At 53.2% G+C, this 15,850-nt stretch overlaps 1 protein-coding gene and 1 pseudogene across 1 annotated transcript; both read right to left on the bottom strand.

Annotated features, from left to right (window-relative positions):
* Positions 1-354: 354 nt before the first annotated feature.
* Positions 355-1,001, bottom strand: LOC136524024 (uncharacterized mitochondrial protein AtMg00860-like). Its single transcript, XM_066517514.1, has 2 exons — positions 777-1,001; positions 355-645 (listed from the first exon to the last, which is right to left on the bottom strand). The coding sequence occupies exons 1-2, from the start codon at positions 999-1,001 to the stop codon at positions 355-357; spliced, it is 516 nt and encodes a 171-aa protein (XP_066373611.1).
* A 3,022-nt stretch (positions 1,002-4,023) lies between these two features.
* The window catches only part of LOC136521894 (protein SWEETIE-like), a 63,781-nt pseudogene continuing 51,954 nt past the window's right edge, over positions 4,024-15,850 (bottom strand).

Below are 15,850 nucleotides of genomic sequence, written 5' to 3'. Positions count from 1 at the left end.
TGCTGATCCACTGGTGTTGCGGAACGGTAGACAAGCGCTGGTCCAGGAGGAACTTCAAGCTGTAATGGTCAGTGCGAATAAGTGGCGGCCCCACAGATACGGGCGCCAGTGGCGCACAGCTTGCACCAAACCAATGAGCTCCAGCTCGTAAGCCGCGAGCTTGAGATGGCGCGCGGCGAACGGCTGGCTGAAGAATGCGAGAGGGCCAGCACCCTGGTGGAGAACGGCGCCAAACCCCACGCCGGACGCGTCGCAGTCCACCACGAATAGCTTGTCGAAGTCGGGCATCTAGAGGATGGGCCCGGTGGTGAGGGCGCGCTTAAGCGCCTGGAAGGCTGCCTCTGCCTCCGTGTCCTAGGCGAATGCGTCGCGTCGCAAGAGACGCGTCAGGGGCGCCGCGATGAGGCCGAACTCCCGGATGAATTTCCGGTAGTAGCCCGCCAGGCCCAGGAAGCCCCAGAGGCCCCAAGCGGAGCGCGGCGGGGGCCACGCAGCGACCGCCGCCACCTTGTCGGCGTCCATGGCGACGCCGTCCGCAGAGATAACGTGGCCCAGGTAGGCCATAGACGTCGCCCCGAACGAGCACTTCAAGCACTTAAGGTGAAGACGGTGCGCCCGAAGCTCGTTGAGGACGATGGCAATGTGCTGCAGATGCTCCACCCACGAAGAGTTGTAGATGAGAATATCGTCGAAAAAGACCAGCACAAACCTCCGCAAGTAGGGCCGTGGTGGGTGCGGAAAGCAGTCTTAGCGATGTCGTCGGGGTGCATCCGCACCTGGTGGTAGCCCGAACGCAGGTCGAGCTTGGTGAAGAAGCGAGCCCCATGGAGCTCGTCGAGAAGCTCATCCACGACCGGTATGGGGAACTTGTCCTTGGACGTCTTGGCGTTGAGGGCGCGGTAGTCGATGCAGAAGCGCCAAGACTTGTCCGCTTTGCGAACAAGGAGCACGGGCGCCGAGAACGGCGAAGTGCTAGGCCGGATGATGCCTTGGGTGAGCATGTCCTAGCACTGCCGTTCCAGCTCGTCCTTCTACAGCTGGGGGTAGCGGTACGGGCGCACGGCGACGGGAGCTATGTCCGGCAGGAGGTGGATGCGGTGGTCGTACGGACGGGCCGGTGGAAGGCCCTGCGGCTCCTCAAAGATGGCGATGTGCTACTGCAGTAGGCAGTCCAGCAAGGGCAGCTGAGAGTCGACGGAGGTCGTCGCGACATGTTGCTGGGGCGCGGCCGAGTCAGAGCCACCCACGCCCTTCCAGAGGGCGCGGCGACCCTCGCGCCAGAAGACCAACGTCATGGCCTCGAAGTCCCAGAGAATGGAGCCCAAGGTCCACAGGAAGTGGACGCCGAGGATGAAGTCGAAGCAGCCCAAGTTGAGGCCGACGCAAGTGATAGAGAAGTCCTCGCCCCCGATGCTGATGGGGATGTGACGGGCGATGCCCTCGCAACGCAGGCGATCGCCGTTGGCGACGGTGACGCGGAGCTGCGCCCCCCGGTGAGCGGAAGCCCCAGGCGGCGCATGGTTGCGCCCTAGAGGAAGTTGTGGGTGGAGCCGATATCTAGAAGGGCCAAGAGGCGCTCCCCCTTGACCATCACCAGCAGCAGCATCGTGTTCTCCGTCCGGATACCTGCAAGTGCATGGAGGGACACGACGAGAGCGTGAGCAGCCGCCTGCCCCTGGGCGGCCGGCTCCTCTGGTGGTATGGCCGCGTCCCCATCCTCGGTGGGCGCGGCGTCCTCCGCAATGTAGTCCCCGGACTCCAGGTAGAAGAGCCGCTGACACACATGTCCAGGGACGTAGGGCTCATCGCAGTTGTAGCATAGTCCTTGGCGACGACGTTCCAGCTGCTCCGCCGGTGTAAGGCGGTGAAACGAGCGCGCCGCGGGGGCCGCATTGGCCGCAACGGGGGCCTGCCCTGCCTGGGCCGCCCCGGGTGCGCGCGCCGGAGGAGGCTAACCCTGACGTAGAGCCGGACGAGCGGCTCAAGGAGGCGGCGCCGGCTGCATGGCAGCCGCACGACGCTCGAACGCTCGGGCGTAGTACATGGCTGTTTGGAGGTCCGGGGGGTGGCGCATATCCACGTCCACACGGATATGATCCGGAAGGCCACCAACGAAGAGCTCGGCCCGCTGACGCATGGAGACGTCCCGGGCGTGACATGCCACCGCCTAGAAGAGATCGGCGAACTCCTGCACAGTGGAAACAAACGGCAGTCGGCCCAGTTCAGCCAGCCGACTCCCGCGGATCGGAGGGCCGAAGCGCAGACGACACAGCTCCTTGAAGCGCTCCCACGATGGCATGCCCTCGTCCTGCTCAAGGGCGTAGTACCAAGTCTGGGGCGTCCCCTGGAGATGATAGGAGGCGAGCCAGGTACGGTCGGAGGCGAGCGTGCGCTGACCCTGAAAGAATTGCTCACACTGGCTGAGCCAATTGAGGGGATCAACGGAGCCGTCGTATGTGGCGAACTCCAACTTGTAAAACTTGGGCGGCGGCGGGTCCTGTGCGGTGGCCGAGGGCGTCGCGCCCGTGCTGTCCAGCAAGGACGACGTGGCGGAGAGCGTTGGCATCAAGCTGCCGCTGTGGAACAGGGGGCCGTCCACCGCGCCGTAGAGGACACCTGGAGCCGGGGCGCCGCCAGGCGCCATGACAGCCCCGGTGGTCGGGAGCGGCGGTAGGTGCGGCTGGGTACTGGGCGCCGTGTAGATGGGTTTCGACGAACCGGCGATCCAAGCCGGAAGCAGTGACGGCGATGACGGGAACCTGATCTGCTGGATGGGGACGCCCTTGGATGGCGGCGGCGCAGCTGGGAACGAGGTCGTTGCAGTCCCGTCGTAGGGCATCCCATACTGGTACGAGATGACCGGCGCCGTGGTCACGGCCGAGGGCGGCGGCGGCGGCGGGGGTAACTGCTGTTGGTGTGGCGGCGGAGGAGGTGGCAGCTGGGGCTACGACTGGGGCGCATAGGGCCCGATGAGGAAGGCCCTGATATCCACCACGGCCTGCCCTAATTCCAGGATTGTGGCCGTCATCTGCTCCGAGGTGAGGACGAGGGCGGCGGAAGACGACGGCGCCAGAGCAGAGGGCGCGAGCGCCCCTGAGGACGCCAGCGCGCCTAAAGCCGGCGCACCTGATGTGTGGGGCAGCAGCGCCGACGAAGACGCTGGTGGCGGCAGGTGGGTGTGCGGCGGCGGCGGGTGGGAAGAACTCGGTAGAGGGCTGGACATGATCGAACCAGAGATCTCTGATGCCAGATCGATAGGATTTATGCCCTACCGGTGTTGCTGCGCAGGTTATAGGGATGAAAGAGGAGAGGACGTGGTCTGTACTCTCGACGTCGGCGAGGGGCCGTGGCGGCGAGAGCGGCGGCTGCTGCTGCAGCCCTAGAGTTCCGTAGCGCTACAGTAACATGGGTACTGTTCACACGAGGGAGAGGGCAGGGACGGCTGGCTCCCAAGGGAAGCCAGCAACTTAATTGTTGCTTTCTGCTTAATTTTAATCATCCTCGATTACAAGTATTTATCCTTCCCTATAGATGCTATAATTAAGGAACTATATCTATCTCTAAGAAAATACCAAATAAGCGATAAATTGGGTCTCTAAACCCCTTAACAGACCGGCCCCCCTAACCACTATTGGGCCTGCGCCTGGCATAGAAGACATCACTAGCTCCCTCAGATCCCCTTTGGCTGGGCAGCGTGGTTGTGACCGCCTGTCTAATCAGCTACATGCCACAAGTTTTTGGAACTTTTTTTATTGGAACCATATTTATCTCATCAGAGCTCAGAATTGGGCCTTGTGGACTATATTAATGCATAAGCATTTTCAGAAAAAAAAAAATTCATGCAATGTGTTATCCTTTTATTAAAAAGTTAGAACTGAAATATTATTGATTGATTGAACATGAGCTGCTAGTAATTATCACCAGAATAACCTTACCTGGGTGAATAGGAGGATGATAGGAGCACTTGAACAATCAGCATATGTAAGTGCCTGCACTGACACAAATCTTGTCACTAGAAATGATTTTTGGAGTGAAGGACAAATCAGCATAATCTTTAAGGGTTGCAAGAGCAAGTAAAAGTTTCGTTTAATCAGATCGTGACATCTAGCTTCGCTTGGTATATTATTATAAAAAACTAGATGGTAAACAATCAACATGAAGCACGATGAAAGGTCACAGTTGGAGAATCAAAGATATCCATGCGCAGACCCTCTATCTTTCAAGATAGTTGTCCGAGTCCAACTATCCTGTGATAATGACTAGTGATTAAGAAGGCTCAGAATTTGAGTAAGAACAGCAGGACAAGGCCATGCTCACCAAGTCACCTAAATGATTATTTATTCTAATCACCCTACATCCTTTACATTTTTCTAGTGAAACTGCAAAATGATGGGAAATGTGCAATACCTTTTGACAAACAGTTTGAAATAATAAACATGAACTATTTTGAAAATGTGCAAGTATTTATTACCCTCAATGAACAATTATTTTGAAACCATGAACCCAAACAACTTTGAAACATCACTCCTGAAATCAACATAACGAGCAATCTCCCATGAAATGAAAAAGACAAATTTGACAAACCTATGAGGAACAAGGTGGCTCATAGGATCCGCGATGCTAAGCGTACTGCTTTCTTCTTTTGTATAAATTCCCTAGCCTAGTTTCCTAGTGTTGGAATATAAGTGAATTGCCCACCTCTCCGTATCAGCTTAAGCTTTTGGATTGAACTGGTCGGTGCATGCAACTCAATATGGTATCAAAGCCAAAGGTCTCGAGTTCGAATCCAGGTTAGTGCAATTAAATAAAATATAATTGTTGCCGCTCCTATTCCACGTCTAAGGCCTGAGGGAGCCTCCACAAGAGGGGGAGTGTTGGAATATAAATGAATTGCCCACATCTCCCTAGGCTTGTTGTTTTAGCTTTTCGCTGTTTACTTGTATAGCTTTGTGTTTCTTGTACAGTTTCTTTTCCTTTTACTAAAAAAATCTTACAGTGGGGGCTTCCCCTGCTGTACTCTTGTTCAACACACAAGGTGGCTCAACATTAAGAAGAAATAGGCATCCATATTTGCCTTGACAAGGACTTAAACTTGGGTGGTCCAGACGTAAATCCACACCCTCAACCGGGCAAGGCTCAGCACTGTTAGAAGTCATTGATGTATATCTATGATATTGATCAAGGTGTATAGGTTAGTTGGTTTCGTATCCCAGTACCTTCTAGAAACATAAATGTAAAAGGAAGGGATAGATTGTAACTAGAGCCCATGTAATCTTGTAGGTTGTTGCCCAACAACACTATATAACATGCACCATGGTGAACCTGAGTTTGTGTATCCTTTTTTTTTTGTTGAACACGTAGGAGAACTGCATATCATTATATTATGAACAATAAAAAGGGGGAAAGAAACCCCCTACAACACCACACACGCACGCCTTGGACTCTAGTTTGGGTATCCTCGTTACACAAATCCTTCAATGGTCATCAGAGCTATCTTCTTCCCAAAACACACCTACTCCCATGGCATCAACCTGCAATGTGCCATGTGCCTTCCTTCCTTGGACCGCCTGTCTCCAAGAAGATTACTTGCAAGAACTTCATCCACTGGAAGGCTCAGGTTCTCCCAGTCATTAGGGGTAGACAGCTGGTGGGATTACTAGATGGATCCATCAAGGCGCCAGAGCCGATGACCATTGTGGTGGCTGAAGACAAGTACAAGACCACCATCGTCAATTCAATGTATGAGCATTGGGTTGTCCAGGATCAGCAAATGGTAGGCTACCTCGTCAACTGCATGACGAAGGATGTACTGGCGCAAATCGCAGTCTCCCTACGTTGGCGGCCATATGGTCCATTACTACCACTGGTCACAAATATATGCTGTTTTGGACATACATCCAGTCCAACTTTTAAAACTTATAAAACTTTGCATAAATAGTGTAGTTAATAAGCCCTGCTTCCTAAGCATTTCCTAGATAACTATGCTAGTTAATTATAGTCTTTAAAGACCTTGGGCAGCCCAAGAGGTGTGTACGGCTGCCAAGGCACCTATCTGATTAGCTATGCTCTAGTGAGCTGTTTGTAATCAATGCAATGTCTATCTCTATATATAATCAAGGAGACGGCCTGGGGTTTGAGGCAGTCTCTGGCTAATCAAGTCTGTGTTACCTCCAACATTTGGTATCAGAGAGAGGTTAGACACTAGAGAGCCACGAGGCCAACTCCTCACCTTCTCCACCCCATGTCGACCTCTGCAGAGCGAGCTGCCAGGCTCAAGGCCAAGGGAACCGGCGATGGAGAGCTGGGCGACTCCTCCGGCCGTGCCGCGCGCTTGAAGGCTGCAGAGGAAGCAGCAGCGCTGGCAGTCCAGGCAGCAAAGCAGGCGGCGGCTGCTGCAGAGGCGGCAGCAAGGACGGCGCAGGATGCGGGCCGAAATTGCTGTTGAGAAGGGAGAAGAAGAGGATGCAGAGGAGGAGGAAGAGGAGGCGGAGAGCAGGAATCGGGGGCTGCGGACTCCGTCGCGAGACAGGAGGCACTCGCAGTCACCACTGCGGGACCAGAGGCGCGGCCGCGGCGGCAGTCGCTACGAATCACCGCAAGGCAGAGTGGTGTACCGCGACTCCGATAGCAGCACGTCGTGGCCGATGCTGGACAAGACAAACTACTACGAGTGGAGTCAGACCATGAAGCTGAGGATGCAGGCGCGCGATCTCTGGGACGCCATCGAGGGCGGTCCTGTCCAGTTTCGCGATGACAGGCGCACACTGGAGGTGATTGTCGGGGCCGTGCCCAAGGAGATGGGCATCCCACTCCTCGACAAGGCTACGGCGAAAGAGGCGTGGGACGCCATCGCTGCGACTCGCATCGGCGTGGACCGGGTCCGTCGAGCAACGCTGTAGCGCCTACGCCGCGATTGGGAGAACATCGGCGTCAACCCCGACGAGCAAGTGGAGGATTTCGCCCTGCGTCTGTCAACTCTGCACCAACAACTTGTCATTCATGGTGACAAGGACATCACTGAAGAGCGAGTGGTGGAGAAGTTTCTGCGCATGGTGCCGGCCAAGTACGCGCAGATTGTTGTCGCCATTGAGCAGTTCCTCGACTTCGAGGCGCTCACTCTCGAGGAGGTGACTGGAAGGCTCAAGGTGGTGGATAATCGCGAGGAACAAGCGCTGACCGAGCCGGTGGCCATCAACGGCAAGCTGCTGTACACCGAGGAGTAGTGGAGAGCGCGCTGGAGGAAGGAGAAGAAGGCAGATGATGCCGGTGGTTCTGGATTCAGGAACCAGCGCGGTGGCGGTGGACGTAGCCGCGGTGGTGGACGAGGACGAGACAGAGGCGGTGGACGTGGTGGCGGACGAGGAGATGGCAATGTTGCTGGCCGCGTCGGCTCTGATACCAAATGTTGGAGGTAACACAGACTTGATTAGCCAGAGACTGCCTCAAACCCCAGGCCGTCTCCTAGATTATATATAGAGATAGACATTGCATTGATTACAAACAGCTCACTAGAGCATAGCTAATCAGATAGGTGCCTTGGCAGCCGTACACACCTCTTGGGCTGCCCAAGGTCTTTAAAGACTATAATTAACTAGCATAGTTATCTAGGAAATGCTTAGGAAGCAGGGCTTATTAACTACATTTCTCCCCCTAAGACCTGCTTCAACTAATCTTGATCTCCTTGATCCCAATCCTGCTCCTTATCTCTTCCAGCTTGGTTTTGCCCAAGGCTTTAGTCAGTATATCAGCGAGCTGATCTGCAGTGGGAATGAACTCTGTCTTGATGCTACCTTCTTCCACACAATCTCTGATAAAATGATGCTTGATTCTAATATGCTTGCTCCTGTCATGGAAAATAGGATTCTTTGCCAAAGCCAGAGCAGACTTATTGTCTACTCTGAGTTCCACCACCTCAACTTTTCTTCCCAACAAATCTGCAAACAGTCTTGACAACCACAAAGCTTGGGTTGCAGCTGTTGTCATCGCCACATATTCAGCCTCACAGCTAGACAGAGCAACAACTCTCTGTTTGACAGACTGCCAGCTGACCAGGCTGGTTCCAAGGAAGAACAAACATCCAGTTGTGCTTTTGCTTGAATCAACATCTCCAGCCAAATCTGAATCACTGTAACCCACAAACCTTGCTTTGCTTGTTGTTCTGGTGTAGCAGAGCCCATGATCTAGAGTACCAGCCAGGTATCTCAAGATCCTCTTCACAGCCTGAAGATGTTCAGTTGTTGGCTTCTCCAGAAATCTGCTAACATACCCTACAGCAAAAGCCAAATCTGGTCTTGTGTGCACTAGGTATCTCAAGCTGCCAACCAGTCTTCTGTACTGAGTTGGATTTACTTCCTTTGCTGTGCTTTCCTTGCTCAATTTCAACCTTTCTTCCATGGGTGTGGTGGCTGGATTACAACCTGCCATACCACCAAGCTCAAGTATCTTCTTAGCATAATGGGTTTGCTTTAGAGTGATGCTCCCCTCTGATTGTCTCACCTCAACTCCCAGATAGAAAGACAGAAGACCCAAATCACTCATTTCAAAGGTTTGCTTCATCTTTACCTTGAGAGCTTCAATCTTCTGCTGGTTGACTCCTGTGATGATCAAATCATCAACATATACTCCAATTACCAGTAGGGAGTCACCTGATCCCTTCCTGTACATAGCAGCTTCATACACATTCTGCTCAAAACCCATCTGCTTGAGAGTCAAGTCAAGCTTAGCATTCCATGCCCGAGGAGCCTGTCTTAGGCCATACAGAGCCTTGTGCAGCTTGTACACTTTCTTCTCCTCTCCTAGTACTACAAAACCTAGAGGCTGTGTAACATAAACCTCCTCCTGGAGTTCTCCATTCAAAAATGCAGACTTCACATCCATGTGATGTACTGCCCATCCCTCTTGTGCTGCTAGGGCAAGCAAAACACGCACTGATTCCAGCCTTGCAACCGGTGCAAAAGCATCTTCATAATCAATTCCTTCTTGCTGCACAAAACCACGGGCCACAAGTCTTGCCTTGTGCCTAATTACAGCTCCATGTTCATCCTTCTTCAGCTTAAACACCCATTTCAGTAAAATTGGACGGTGACTAGGACGGGGAGAAACAAGTTCCCAAGTCCCATTCCGCTCTACTGATCTCAGCTCCTCCATCGCTGCTTGCCAATCTGGATCATCTTTGGCTTCTTCATAGCTTGTACGCTCACCATAATGGGTGAGATTCAGTTCTGCAAACAGCCGCTGCGCCGGCGGAGGGGTTGGCTGATCACCAATAATGTCATGAATCTTCCGATAGCGGAGTTCTTCATCGTCGTGGTAGGCATCCACCCTTTCATCATCATCCTCCAGGGGGGTCACATGCTCAACCTGAGGACTTACTGGAGCTGGTGTAGGTGTTCTGGTCGACGCAGGCGCCTCTGCCTCCGCTGCGGGCTCCTCTGCTTCCGCTGCAGGCTCTCCTGCATTCACCGGAGAGAAACCAGGCGATGCAGGATGTGGCGGAGGAGATAGTGAAGGCGACGCTGAACTTCCTGCTTCAGGAAGTGCCTCCGCCCATGGGAATTCAACAGTAAACTCACTGCCCGCTGCTTCTGATGTGCCTGCTGCCGGTGATGCCCAGTCCCAGCCGCGGCCTTCGTCGAACACCACATCGCGGCTGACACGCACGCGCTGGGACACTGGATCATAGATACGGTATGCCTTGGCCCCTTCCGCATAGCCGATAAACACGCCAGCCTCGCCGCGGTCATCGAGCTTGCGAAGCTGAGTAAGCCGCCGGGTATAAGCCACACAGCCAAAGACCTTGAGGTGGCCGACTGTTGGTGCCCGGCCGTGCCACGCCTCATAAGGAGTGGCATTCTTCAGCGCCTTCGTCAGGGATCGATTCAAAATGTGCACAGCCATCATCACAGCCTCCCCCCAAAACCGAGAGGGCATCCGGCGTTGCTTGAGCAAAGCTCGTGCCATGGCCACCACTGTTTGGTTCCTGCGCTCAACAACACCGTTCTGTTGCGGTGAATAAGGAGCACTGAAATGCCGTTTAATACCTTCATCAGCGCAGTATGCAACAAACTCCGCGACGGTGAATTCGCCGCCATTGTCGGTGCGCAGGACCTTCAACTTGCGCCCGCTTTCCACCTCTGCTGCCACCTTGACCTTCTTAATTGCTTCTGCTGCTGCGTCCTTGGATGGCAGCAGCACAGCCCACATAAAACGGGTAGCGTCATCGACGAGCAGCAAGATATAGCGGTTGCCCGCCGGTGTCGCTGGCATGACCGGACCGCACAGGTCACCGTGCACCAGCTCAAGCTGATTCTGGGCACGGTATGCTGCTGCAGCCGGAAAGGAACGCCGCCTCTGCTTGGTGGTAACGCAGGTGTCACACACCTGCTCAACATGGTCGACCACCGGCATCCCGCGCGCCATCTCCTCCTTGCTGAGTCGCCGGAGTGCGTCGAAGTGCAGATGGCCGAAACGCTCGTGCCACTGCCACGCCTCATCATCCTTGCGCGCCGCGAGACAGAGAGGTTGTGCAGCCTCAAGATGCAGAATATACAATCTATTCTTCCCTCTGTGTACCTTGGCGAGCAGACGGCGGCTCTTGTCCCAAATGCGAAGCACGCCATCGCCAATCTCAACCTTGGACCCTCCTTCATCAAGCTGACCCAGACTTAGGATAGAGTTCTTCAGCGCCGGAATGAAGTAGACGCCATGAAGGACCCTCTGCTCACCGGTCTTGGCTTGGAAAACAATAGACCCGACGCCCTTGATCTCTACCTTCGACGCGTCCCCGAACCTGACCGTTCCTCGAACGCCAGTGTTCAGATCAGCAAAGAACTCTTGGCGCCCGGTCATGTGATGCGTCGCGCCGGAGTCCAGGTACCAGCCGTTGTCCACCTCTTCTTCGTCCACGCCGAGATAGGCGCGAGCACGTGGCTCGGAGAACTCGACGTGCTGTGCGCCAGCGTGCTCTGTTCCAGGCTAATGAAGCCATGTGCCAGAAACAGAGCGCCATCTTCATCGCACTCGGCGTACTGGGCGTGCGCCTCATGCCTTCCTTGGTTCCCGCCACGCTGCCCAGCCTGATTTCCGCCGCCACGGCCTCCACCACGGCTGCCACCGCCGCGGCCAGCGCGGTTTCCACCTCTACCGCCGCGCTCTGCACCTTCACGGCGCGGCTGGGGACACTCACGTGCCCAGTGGCCCTCCTGGTTGCAGTTGAGGCAGGTGTTGGGGGGAGAAATGTAGTTAATAAGCCCTGCTTCCTAAGCATTTCCTAGATAACTATGCTAGTTAATTATAGTCTTTAAAGACCTTGGAAGAAAGGTTGAAATTGAGCAAGGAAAGCACAGCAAAGGAAGTAAATCCAACTCAGTACAGAAGACTGGTTGGCAACTTGAGATACCTAGTGCACACAAGACCAGATTTGGCTTTTGCTGTAGGGTATGTTAGCAGATTTCTGGAGAAGCCAACAACTGAACATCTTCAGGCTGTGAAGAGGATCTTGAGATACCTGGCTGGTACTCTAGATCATGGGCTCTGCTACACCAGAACAATAGGCAAAGCAAGGTTTGTGGGTTACAGTGATTCAGATTTGGCTGGAGATGTTGATTCAAGCAAAAGCACAACTGGATGTTTGTTCTTCCTTGGAACCAGCCTGGTCAGCTGGCAGTCTGTCAAACAGAGAGTTGTTGCTCTGTCTAGCTGTGAGGCTGAATATGTGGCGATGACAACAGCTGCAACCCAAGCTTTGTGGTTGTCAAGACTGTTTGCAGATTTGTTGGGAAGAAAAGTTGAGGTGGTGGAACTCAGAGTAGACAATAAGTCTGCTCTAGCTTTGGCAAAGAATCATATTTTCCATGACAGGAGCAAGCATATTAGAATCAAGCATCATTTTATCAGAGATTGTGTGGAAGAAGGTAGCATCAAGACAGAGTTCATTCCCACTGCAGATCAGCTCGCTGATATACTGACTAAAGCCTTGGGCAAAACCAAGCTGGAAGAGATGAGGAGCAGGATTGGGATCAAGGAGATCAAGATTAGTTGAAGCAGGTCTTAGGGGGAGAAATGTAGTTAATAAGCCCTGCTTCCTAAGCATTTCCTAGATAACTATGCTAGTTAATTATAGTCTTTAAAGACCTTGGGCAGCCCAAGAGGTGTGTACGGCTGCCAAGGCACCTATCTGATTAGCTATGCTCTAGTGAGCTGTTTGTAATCAATGCAATGTCTATCTCTATATATAATCAAGGAGACGGCCTGGGGTTTGAGGCAGTCTCTGGCTAATCAAGTCTGTGTTACCTCCAACAAATAGAAACTACTACCTCTTAAGATATTTACATTAGAAATATGAAAATAAAATGTGAAATTTTAAAATGTAAACTAATGGTCAAATTTGCATATTGGAGACCATGACAATATCAAAACCAACATCTTTTTGTGGACGGATGGACTATGCTACATTAATATGGAGGATTATTACATAGTCCCTCCATTCCAAATTATAAGTTGCTTTGACTTTTTTGGTACATCGAATTTGCTATGTATCTACCAAAAAAGTTAAAGCGGCTTATAATTTGGAACGGAGAGAGTAGGAATCAGCAAGTTTTACAATTTGGGAAACATGAATGTAGCAAAAGCAAACTGACCTGGAGGAGTTCCTGGCAAATATCCACTGAAAGGAAATTATTGCTGAAAAAGACTTCTGTTGTGAGGGACAACAGCATGGGTAAGACCTGATCACATGGTTTTTTATTATCTAGTCTGTGAACAATAAATTCCCCAAACATTTTGTCTTGTCTAGAGTCAAGGTTGATCTTCAAAGAATTATTCTTCACTGATTGGCATGAATGAAACAGCACAAGGATAGATAACCCCCAAAGAAATTGGAATTCACTTCTGTCCAATTTGACCATACAATGCCCAGATATAAATGTTTGTTCAAGTAAATTTTTGGGCTTATTCTCGTCAAATTCCACAGGCGCAGCATCAAGAGCTGTTGCTTGAAGAATTAATAACCAAACTTCATCAAGATACCTCTGCACCTTGGACGAGACTAATAATGACTGAATCCCATCAAGGAATGGCTTGTACTGTAAAAGAAGAAAGAATATAAACCATTATATGATTCTATGATCCTTGAAAATGAATTGTTTCGGCTCGTTTGACCGTCTTACATTGATTTTTGAGTGCAAACCAAAACTTATAGAAACATAATCCTTGAGTGCTCGAATCCAGTATTTTCCTAATAGAGTTGAGCTGTTTACAAGTGAAGGTACCAATTGCTGGTATTCATTAGGAGCATTTTCCTTCATCATCAAGAATTGATAGGTGTTACACTTGACTGCTGCATGGGCAGTTAGAAGGCGAACCTTTATCTGTCAGTTACAAAACCTAGGTTAGGTACTTAGGACACTAAGATATCCAAGGCAAACTGAAAAAATGCGACAATTTAGGAGAACTGAAATACCTTGCACACTACCCAGTCAGCAAAAGATGGATAAAATAGGCCCTCTATGTCACTTAATGGGCGTGTTATCAGAGAAAACAAACGACTAAGAGCTACTCTATCCCCACCAATTATGCTGCTCGTCATAACCTGTTTTTTTTATGAAGCAAAGATGTATCAGCAGCAATATATAATAAATACTTGGTGTGCAAGTCTGGCTAAAAGGAGGGATACTGTGATAATAGCAAATCAGGAATTTTGTTTTAGTTCTGAGACAAACCCTTGTAGCGAGTTCAAGTCCAGCATCCAAAAGAAGTGGGCCAGAAGCAGTGCTTATAGCCATTCTAACAGCAGAAACAAGTTGGGCCTGCACTTTGAAAATAAAAATAAGTACCATCAGAAAAATAGGGTTCCTTTAAATCATTAAATAGTACCAATACAGATAGATATTATCAGTATTCATAAGAAATCTCAGGCTATTTCTTTCTCACAATCATGAAGATATTTAATCTCATACCAAGGTAGCAGATTTTTTCTCTGTTTCTTAAAAAAGGAACTAAGGATTGAGAAGATCTGAGAATCACCTGAAATTGTTCCAACAAGATATGGCCAGGAAATTCAGGATCTACTGCCTTGCCAAACTATAAAAATGAAATAAACACAATAATTATGATAAATTTGCAATAGCATTTAAGACTGTACATCAGAATAAACTCATAGCTGAAAGAAATATAAACCATGCCCAAAAAACGGTGAACTTTTAACATCTCTCTTAATCATAATCCGAGCAACAGGGCTGCTGGCTCGCTGTTGTGTCGCCTCGTCGGGCCGTAGTGTTGGAGTATGAGAGTATGTGTATTAGGCCCATGAGGCCCATGTATGACCAATATACATTGCTACCCTCCTTCTAGGGTTAGCCTGATGAAATCACAACTCTAGCATGGTATAGAGCTAGGCTTTCCTCCTCCCCTTCCCCACCCAGCCGCCAGGCGCCGCTGGCCGATTTCTTGCCGCCGCCATGGCTGGCCGCCCTCCCCCTCCCTCCCCAACCTACTTCCAGGCTTTCCCCTCCCTTCCCTACCCGTCCTGGGCCCAGCGCGCGGGCGCTGGCCTCCTTGCCGCGGACGCGGAAGGCCCGGCCGCCGCCGCTGTCGCTGCGGCCGCGGGCGCGGGTGCCGGCGCAGCCGCGGGCGCGGGCGTGGGTGGCCCCGCCGCCGCTGCGGTGCGCAGGCTGCCCCGCTGCTGCGGGTGGCGTGGCGCAGGCGGCCCCCGCCGCTGCTGGGCGTCGGGCGTAGGCAAGCCCCGCCGCTGCGGGTCGCTGGCGCAGGCGGCCCACTGCCGCTCTGGGCTGCGGGCGCAAGGACAGCCTGGCCGGTCTGGCCCTGCACGCCCGGCTGGCGCGGTCTTGTACAGCCTGGCCCGCTGCCGCCGCCGGCTAGCTGCGGCAGGGGGCGGGCGCTGTGCGCAGGCAGCCACGCCCCTTGCCGCTGGGGCGCGGGGGAGAACCTGGAGCCTTTCTTCCTTCCCCGCTCCTCCTCCTCTGCCGCCCCTCTGCCCCTCTCCAGACGGCAGGGGCCAGCTCCGCTCTCGCCGCTGCTCTCGTGGCTGCACGGGCTGCTGCTGCTGACGAGCAGGCCGGGTGCGGGCGGCCGCCCTCGCTTTGGAGCGCGAGCGCGACGCGGCTGATGCCCTGGCCCGCCAGATCGCTGAGGCGGAGCAGCTTCTCGTCCTCCCTACATCCTATGACACCGCGGCCACCTCCTCAGGCTCGACGGGTCACCGCGCGTCTCACACCACGGTCATCTGGCACGACCCGGCCGACCCGCACGTCGCTCAGCTCCACTACCAGGCCGGGGGTGTCCAGAACATCCGACTCCTCGTCCCGGTCGTCCTCGAACCTGAGTCGCCCTCTTACGCCCGCTGGAGGGACCTGGTTCTCCTCACCCTCCGCCGCTACGCCCTCGACGACCACGTCCTAGTCGACGCCTCGGTCGCAGTCCAGACCTCATCGTGGCTGCGCCTGGACAGCGTCGTCCTCTCCTGGATTATCGGGACGATCTCCCTGGACCTCCACGACCTCGTCCGCAACTCTGCTGACGCTCGCCGGGCCTGGCTTGCGCTCGAGGGCCAGTTTCTGGGCAATGCCGAAGCCCGGGCCCTGCGTCTCGATGCGAGCTTCCGCACCTTCGTCCAGGGTGACCTCTCCGTTGGCGACTTCTGCCGGCGCATGAAGAGCATGGCGGACTCCCTCGGCGACCTTGGCTGGCCCGTGGAGGACCGCATCCTGGTCCTCAATGTCCTCCGCGGGCTCAGTGACCGCTACGCTCACCTCCGGACGTGGATCACCCGGCAGAGGCCCTTTCCCTCCTTCCTGCAGGTCCGTGACGACCTTGTCATGGAGGAGCTCACTCA

The sequence above is a fragment of the Miscanthus floridulus genome, chromosome 18 (assembly GCF_019320115.1).
Source record: "Miscanthus floridulus cultivar M001 chromosome 18, ASM1932011v1, whole genome shotgun sequence".
Classification (NCBI taxonomy): Eukaryota; Viridiplantae; Streptophyta; class Magnoliopsida; order Poales; family Poaceae; genus Miscanthus; species Miscanthus floridulus.
The sequence above is the reverse complement of the archived record's forward strand: the minus strand, read 5'-3'. Positions and strand labels throughout refer to the sequence as shown.